This window comes from Myotis lucifugus, unplaced genomic scaffold (assembly GCF_000147115.1).
Source record: "Myotis lucifugus unplaced genomic scaffold, Myoluc2.0 scaffold_6216, whole genome shotgun sequence".
NCBI classification, from domain to species: Eukaryota; Metazoa; Chordata; class Mammalia; order Chiroptera; family Vespertilionidae; genus Myotis; species Myotis lucifugus.
Genome location: NW_005877264.1, coordinates 1 through 8,845, shown reverse-complemented (window position 1 = coordinate 8,845; position 8,845 = coordinate 1). Strand labels below are relative to the sequence as shown.

At 46.3% G+C, this 8,845-nt stretch overlaps 1 protein-coding gene across 1 annotated transcript; it reads left to right on the top strand.

Annotated features, from left to right (window-relative positions):
* Nucleotides 1-409: 409 nt before the first annotated feature.
* LOC102435635 (SAM and SH3 domain-containing protein 1-like) lies at nucleotides 410-8,118 on the top strand (the record flags this gene model as incomplete). Its single annotated transcript, XM_006109130.3, has 4 exons — nucleotides 410-579; nucleotides 1,320-1,529; nucleotides 2,336-2,486; nucleotides 7,858-8,118. Coding segments are annotated over 4 exons (695 nt in total), but the record flags the coding sequence as incomplete, so codon positions are not given.
* Nucleotides 8,119-8,845: the final 727 nt, after the last annotated feature.

Genomic DNA, 8,845 nt, shown 5'->3' with positions numbered 1-8,845 from the left:
TCGTCAGAATGGTGTGAGGAAAGGGAGCATATTTAAATCCACCACTTTAAAAGCACTTGGCCTTGGGCAAGTTATTTGACATTTCTGAGTTTGTTTCCTCATCCATAAGATGGGGTAAAAATGTTATGCCTGACCCAATGTTCCCGGACTTGTGATGTCACCTGCATTCCCAGATCATAAAGATAACTTGCTGGAGTCCTGCCTGTGCAGTTAGGGGCTTGATTAGGGATAGCATTGCGAAAACTCAGATCCTCCCTGGCCTCATCACTGGGTCCTGCTCTGGTCCTGACATGGTTTTGGCTCATGATTTTGCCCTTCGTGTCTTAACCTGCAGCTTCTTCAGTGTCTTTCAGCTTTGCTCTGCGGGGCAACTGTATTTATCCTTCTTCTCCCTGTGTTTCCTATACAGGTGGTCAGACAGTGAGTACCACCGATTCCTCCACCAGCAACAGGGAAAGTGTCAAGTCGGAAGACGGTGATGATGAGGAGCCCCCCTACCGGGGCCCCTTCTGTGGGCGCGCCAGGGTGCACACTGACTTCACACCCAGTCCCTATGACACAGACTCACTCAAGCTCAAGGTGTGTCTCTGTCTGGCTTTAGACCTGAGGTCTTTGTTCTTTAAGAGGAGCTCAGTTCTTGTGTAGAATGCTGGGCTGCTGTGGTGCATAGTGGCCAATGTCTTGGCTACCTTAACAAGCTGCTCTCCTCTGTAGTGAAAAACAAAACAGAACCAGCCAGCATTTGGGACAGAGGCGGGGCTTGTGTTAATCCTCTGTCCTCACCACCTCATCCTCCTGGTCCAGACCCCTGACCTCAGCTTCCCTGTAGAATTCCTGTTGCCCTCCAGGATCCAGTTTCTGTGCTCTCTCGCTAAAGAGACCTTCCTGCCTGCTCTGTATGGTCAGTGGTATTGAATGGGACAGATGGAGTTCCACAGTGTAGGAGGCAGTCACAGAGCAGGGATTGCCACTGGCATTTTGGGGGAAATTCTTTCTCTAAGCAGTAGGAGCTCTGGATGGTGGCTAGGCAGTCAGAGAGCCAGGTACCTCCCACCTAGCCATGAGTACTGGGAGACAGACACTTCAGCCTGTGCTTCGGGAGGGCGGGGGAACGAGACCTCCAGCCCGTGTGGATTCCAGCGCGGTCAGGAGTGTTCCGTCTGGCCCTCTCCCAAGCTCCCATTCATAATGTGACTTGTGGGACCCTGATTCTGGCCTTCGTAGTGTTTCCACATCTGGGTGATGAATACATCTCATCGATTCATGATTCATACTTAGAAATGTGCCTAATGGAAAGATCTTTGTTTCCTGGGTCCCAGAAAGGAGACATCATTGATATAATCAGCAAACCACCCATGGGCACCTGGATGGGCCTGTTGAACAACAAGGTGGGCACCTTCAAGTTCATCTACGTGGACGTGCTGAACGAGGAAGAGGAGAAGCCCAAGCGCCCCACCAGGAGGAAGAGAAAAGGAAGACCACCCCAGCCCAAGTCCGTGGAGGATCTCCTCGACCGGATTAACCTGAAAGTCAGTCCCCTCCTGTTCTGGTCACATGTTGCCTCTCCTTCTAAACTAAGCAAGCGAGGACACTTTCAGGGGAGGGAGGGAGTGCTCTCATGTCCTCCATAGGGTGGCCTATTACTGTGATGAGTAGCCATTGTTCTACAGAAACGGTTGTCTGTATGCTAATGCTGCCCTTGACCTCTGTCGTGGGTGTTAGCTAAGCCACAGGTCAAAATTTGCTATTAGTCCCCCAAGAGCAGTTTTTAAAATGCTTTGGGCCTGAAGCTACTTCTACCAGAAAGGGCAGTGAGCACAAGCCCTTAGGTCTCCGCTCCCTGGGCTCCACAGAGGCCCTGAGTGTTCGCTCCTCTAACCTCTCCCATATCATTCCGGCATCTGGTGGTGGTAGTGGGGGCGGGGGGGGGGGGGGTGGTGGCTACAGTGCTAGTTCTCTTTCCTCCTTGCAAAACTGCCTTGTTTCTGGGGAAGTCACAGGCCTTTCTGAGTTGGATTTCAATAGGCCTGTAACTGAAATGGCCTTGTCCACTGTGCACTGTGCGGTGTTAAAGAGATCGGCCCATAGCAAGGGCACAATTAGAATGTAAGCCAGGAGAACCCGTCTCAGCCTGCAGTGCAGGTCTTCTTAACCCGAGATCGGTGAAACGCCCCACCTGCCTACCAAGCCAGAGGACTGGGAGCTTACAAGTGGTACTACTCTTTCAATTAGTATAACCACAGCGATGGGAAAAGTTTAGGGGTTTGAGGCTGGTTGGCGGTCATGGATCACGTGGCTGAGCCTGCTGACCCACTTCTGTGTTCTTTCCTCACAGGAGCACATGCCCACCTTCCTGTTCAATGGATATGAGGATCTGGACACCTTTAAGCTCCTGGAGGAGGAGGACTTGGATGAGTTAAACATCAGGGACCCAGAACACAGAGCCGTTCTCCTGACAGCGGTGGAGCTGCTGCAGGAGTATGACAGTAAGTCCCCCCCACCACCCACCACCCAGGCAGAAGTGTTCCTTGCTGTATCATTGCACTCAGTCACCAGAGGCCCCCCGTAAGCAGCCAGCATGTTCTTAGGTCCCTGGAGTCACTCATTTGGTCCTACTCTTTCCAAAGCCAAAGTCCATTTCGTATTATATCAAAAACACAAAGACATAAGTTCCCAGTGCAGACTTTCCTGCGGGAGCAAAAGATAACCTTACTGCTGATGTCTTTTCTGGCGTGATTCTAGGTCAGTGACAAGCGAACTCATTTTTTTTGGTTAATTTTTCTTTGTTAAATGGCATTTAAATATATAAAATAAATATCAGAAATGTAAGTCTTTGTTTTACTATGGTTGCAAATACCAAAAAATTTCTATATGTGACACGGCACCAGAGTTAAGTTAGGGTTTTTCAAAATGCTGACACGCCGAGCTCAAAAGGTTCGCCATCACTGTTCTAGGTACTAGTTGAGGAAAATGCTGCTCTAAGTGACTGAGAATTGAATCACAGCTTTGTTAAGAAATGCAGTAGATGTCACGTTAGGAACTGTTGGGAGGTGTGGTTTCAGCAGGTCGGTGGGAAACCTGGGCCCAAAAGTGATTGGCAGGTGGGGAGAATTACTTCTCAGAGCACACAAGGAGTTATTTTCTTGCTGAATAGGTTGTCTAATGAATAAATGAAATCCATCAGCTTCCGTGAAAGAAGCAGGAAGTGGCTGCAGTGAATACATACTAGTAGACCAGAGAATCCCATATCGCAGGGGCTCGGCCAAAATAATAGCTCATTTTTACAGCCCGTGAACAGAATTCAGCGGGTTGGCAGCTTTTATGAAGTCTGTTTAAATACGCTGTATCCTTTGCTCCATTAAGCTAGTCTTATCTCGCTTTTTATTCTTCAATCTGACATCAAAAATAGTCCTGAAATTATTCATCACAAACAGAGCATCCTTTCCAGTTACTGAATTCCAATGCATTTTCTTTCAAGTGCTTTGCTTAGGGATGTCAGTAGCTAATAGCATTTCTGTTGTTAAGACACACCATACCATGGTTAATGGTGGAAGAGAAAAATTGTACATTACTGAAGGCATCAGGCCCAGAGACAAGGACGCACGTGTCTCCGCTCAGTTACTCTCACTCCTGCGTAGGAGGCCCCTCCTCTACACCAACTGATACAGGGGGCCACACACCATCAAGTAGCTGTCTGAACTCTAGATATACACACTGCCTTCAGGGATAGGCTTGGAGGGAATAGTGTTTTGTAGTGAATAGCACTTTAAAACCATGTCTCTTCAGTATTGGAGGTGTCTATTGGAGGTGTCTGTGGCCAGGTTGTGTTAAAGAGCCTGGCCTAGTGCCTGGTGTGGCCAACCAGCTGTATTAAGAACAATTAAGGTTAAATCATCCAGTCTCCTGGACCACATCTGCTCTATAAAATAGCTCATTTGCTTTTCCTCAGTTGCTGAGAACAGCTGGTTTATAAACCCAGTCCTTTACCATTCAGAACAGGAGAAGCAATGTTAAAAAAGGAGTAGAAGGCAGGATCTGAGCTGAGTCTCTGTTGTGTCTCATTGGCTCAGACACCTTGTCCTTCTCGGAACCCCAGCCTGAGATTTGCACAGGAGGTATTTTGTAAAGGGGAATCTTTGCCAATCATGATGCTCACTCAGAGGTCAAGGGAGGGCTCTTTGCCGCTTTACAGATCCCATTTCAAAGGTATGCTGTGCCTCTATTTATAACATTCCTAGTGCAGTGGTCGGCAAACTGCGGCCCCTTGAGTGTGGCTCTTTCACAAAATACCACATGCGGGCGCGCACATACAGTGGGATTGAAACTTCGTGGCCTCTCTCAAAAGGCCAAAGAGCCGCATGTGGCTCGCGAGCCGCGGTTTGCTGACCACGGTCCTAGTGCATAAAGCAGCACTTCCTTTTATTGGCTCTAAGACAAGGCTTCCAGGACTCGGGGTGCTAATTAGTGACAAGGCTCTGGGTCCAGATGATAAGGTTTTACATTCAGTGCAGTTAAATTCTGTGTTTAAGAAATATTCTAAGCAACTGACCATTAGAGGAACACAGTAGATATATGTCAAACTAAATTCCTAATCACTGGACAGATAGAGAGATATACTGAGGTCTTAGAGATCTTGCAAGTTTCTAGCTCAGCTTCCACAGTGGCAAAAAGCTCATCTACCAACCTGCCTTGTTGCACCCATGCCTGGGCAATGCCAGCCTTCCTACCGGGTTCCATTTGGAAAAGATTCTCATTGTCCAAAAGCAATTGCCTACAGTGCTCCCACTGTCCCAGGTCTGCCCAATGAAAGCTCTCTTTATGAAAATAATTCCTATAAGAATTTTAATGAGCAGTTATTTCAAATATGCAGAAAGGTACAGAGAAAAGTAAAACAGATCCACATATCCACCTTCTAAGTCCAAGTCAAGTGAACATTTTGCTCCGATTCTTTTCTTTTAAAGAAATAAACGGTACAAGCCCATTGAAAGGCCTGCTATCCAACAATTCCCTTCCCTTCCCTTCTTCTTTCGGCGATAACTGCTCTCCAGGAAATGGCTCATGTCCTTGTGCACAAGAACCTTCTGATGTTTGGATACTCATCAGTATCCAAACATATTCTTCCTCCTTCTGTGTGTATGTGTATATTTGTGTGTGTGTGTGTGTGTGTGTGTGTGTGTGTGTGTGTGAAAGGTGGGGGTGGGGGTAGGAGTGGGGAAGAGTTTTAGCTCCAACAAAGTCCCTTCAGAGGCAAGTTCAGAAGTCAGCCCAACGGTGTAGTCCTCCCCTCTTGTTTGACTGTGAGAATTCTCATGGTTCTAACACACCTCTTTTCCTCTTTGTACCTTGAAATTAATGATAGAAACTGCAGGGAGAGGATATGGCCTTGATTCTGCTGCACATGTAAGGGGTACCCCACCTCTTTTTTCTCTCCAACGGAGGAAGGCAAGTTGCTTGGGAAACTCTGGCTTTTCGTTTTAGGGAATTTTGCTAAACTTGATAGTTAGGTTTCTGCTCAGTAGTTGCTGACTAAAATCCTTTAGGAAGCAAGTGACAGCAGCCCCTTGACATATGCCTCGTGATTCTACAAATGGACCTGGTTTTCAGGCGATGGGAGCGACCCCTTCCGTCCCCATGATAACTTCGGTCTACCCTGCTGTGTCTGAGGAGGCTGCCATCCCCAAGGATGCAGACACAGTCTGCGTCTTCGTGCAGTGGCAGGGGACAGGTTTTCTGTTTCATTCCCACTGGTCAGCACTTTGGGGTCTGTTTTAGCTGAAGCAGTAACCGAACTGTCTTGCCAAGGACAGATGACATTGATTCCTCTTCCTGGGTTGTAACTGATAGCTCAAAGCCCTCATTTTATAAGTATCATTTTCCTAAATAACACGCTGGGCTAGGACAGAGACCTCTCCAAATCCACAGACTCTTCCACACAATGAGGACATCACTCTAGAATGTTCCACTTTTTGTGCGGGGCAGGGGGGGGGCGTAAGATTTGCTCTTGTGCATCCAATTAGTTTTTCATTCATTATTTAAAAAATAGCACTCCTTAATTTGGGGTCTATTTTAAGGGCTTCCCTTGCCATAGTTTCTGCCATGATTGCTGTTATAAAATGCTTTCCATGTGAGTAACACAAACAGGAAGTGGTAAGTGGATGTAGAAGAGGCTGGCACATATGTGGGATGGCAGCCCTCTGCCTTCCCACAATTTACTTTTTTAATGACCCGAGAAAGGGCATCAAATTTCTGGTCTGTTGATTTCTTTCTTTCTCTGTGTCTGTGGTAGGAGGGGAGGACAAGTGACGAGAAAAGGAAGGGAAAATAAAGCCCTTCATCATGCAACTAGTTCTTTTATGTAGAAAATGTTCCCTTGGTTTCTGTGTTATGTGCCCAAGCACTTACTCTGTGTAATAACAAAAGAGGTTCTTGGTGTAGCCTCCATCCCAGGTCAGGCCACACGTGCCCTTATTGTGCAGCGTGCAGAGTGACCGCTGGCTGGTGAAGCCCACGGGACTTCCCACGGGACTCACTCTAGACCAGTGATGGCGAACCTTTTGAGCTCGGCATGTCAGCATTTTGAAAAACCCTAACTTAACTCTGGTGCCGTGTCACATATAGAAATTTTTTGATATTTGCAACCATAGTAAAACAAAGACTTATATTTTTGATATTTATTTTATATATTTAAATGCCATTTAACAAAGAAAAATCAACTAAAAAAATGAGTTCGCGTGTCACCTCTGACACGCATGTCATAGGTTCGCCATCACTGCTCTAGACCAGGGGTGGGCAAACTTTTTGACTCGAGGGCCACAATGGGTTCTTAAACTGGACCGGAGGGCCGGAACAAAAGCATGGATGGAGTGTTTGTGTGAACTAATATAAATTCAAAGTAAACATCATTACATAAAAGGGTACGGTCTTTTTTTTTTAGTTTTATTCATTTCAAACGGGCCGGATCCGGCCCGCGGGTCGTAGTTTGCCCACGGCTGCTCTAGACAGACTTTCACTCAACAGAAGCACCTGCTGCCTTTCTTTAGAATCAGGACGTTCAACTTTCATCATCCACCTTCAGAGTGTTTATTACTCAGGGCCCCAGGGAGAGGGCTTCCTGAGCTTTCCCTGCCTCGTCCTTTGGGCAGAAATGCTGACCCAACACAAGGGAGAAGGCAGAAGGGAAAGAACGCCCTCTAGCTCAGTCCTCATCCCAGACACAAAAGGATTTCTCCCTGGCCCCTCCTGGGCGTAGGGGTTTGCGTCCCCTGCTTCATTGAGATAATGCAAGGGCCAGCACATGTCACCGAGGCCCAAGAATGCTTGTAAATTGTAACAAAATTCAATATTTCATTTGACACTTTTATAATAGCTGCTAAATTTGGAAAGCATGGGACAAATGAAACACAAATCTTAGAGATTTCTAAAAAGCATAAGCCCAACTGCTACTGTGAAAGGGACATCCTCACGCTTTGCTTCTGCCCCATGGGACCATCCCTGGGAAAGGACTGTGACTACTCTTCCCTCACTGTTGGCACAAGGCTCTGAGCTCCTCCTGTTCGAGACTGGCCTCAGGCCAGTCATCGTCTGGGTAACCTAAAAGGCATCCACATACTCCAACTATCTACTCTCAATCTCCAAATTTGTCTTCATCTGATAATTTATTTGAAAAGAAAAATATTCTGATCTCGTTCATTTTTATCTCACTGACTTTAAAGTAATTAGTGTTCTTCCAAAAGTCCAAGGCTTAAAAATGTATGGTATGTGTGGTGATGGCTGAGGATAAAACTGGGATTTGGTTGACTTGGGAACTCTGCTTTTCATTCCCCTTATGGTTCCATGCTTTGTGCTCACCTTCTCCAGGTAACAGCGACCAGTCTGGATCCCAGGAGAAGCTGCTCATTGACAGCCAGGCCCTGAGCGGGTGCTCCCCACGAGACTCAGGATGCTATGAAAGCAGTGAGAACCTGGAAAATGGTAATGTCGGCACAGATGACCATGGGGGCACCGTCATGTGCTTTGGCTAATGACTGTCTTTCTTCCTCTGTCTGAGCTTTGGGGAAATACAGGCAATAGAAGGAGGACATTTTCTAGGATTATTGGTGCTTAATTAAGATCCTCAGGAAGTGCTCTAACCGGTTTGGCTCAGTGGATAGAGTGTCGGTCTGCGGACTGAAGGGTCCCAGGTTCGATTCTGGTCAAGGGCATGTACCTTGGTTTCGGGCACATCCCCAGTAGGGGGTGTGCAAGAGGCAGCTGATCGATGTTTCTCTCTCATCAATGTTTCTAACTCTCTATCCCTCTCCCTTCCTCTCTGTAAAAAATTAATAAAATATATTTTAAAAAAATCCTCAGGAAGAATGAATATCCTTCAAGAACCTAGGCAATTGATGTTCTTGAGAAATGACTACAGCCGTTTTCCTATTGGTTATCCTTCCATCCCTCTTAGACACAAAGGGAGAGTTCAAGACTAAAGAGACCCTCAACTTCCCATTGTCCTGAAACTCTTAGAATCTTAGCACTCAGTGTAGATCATGGAAAGAGCCGTGAAGTTTAAAGTGAGGAGACCTGGGTTTGAAGCCTGAATAGAACATTTATGAGCTGAAGACTTTGATCATTACCTCATGTCTTTGAGCCCTCTTACCTCTGAAGTAGCAAGATGAGTTTCTCTTTCATAGATTGTTGTAGGACTTAACAAAGCAGTAATACGTTAGTAATATCCAGCATTTATTCAACACTGACTGTAAATTAATTGGGCAGTGAATTATATATGGATTACTAATTATCACTCAAAGGCATATTTTATAGATGGAAACTTTAAAGCTCAGAGAGGTTGTATAATACCTGAAGC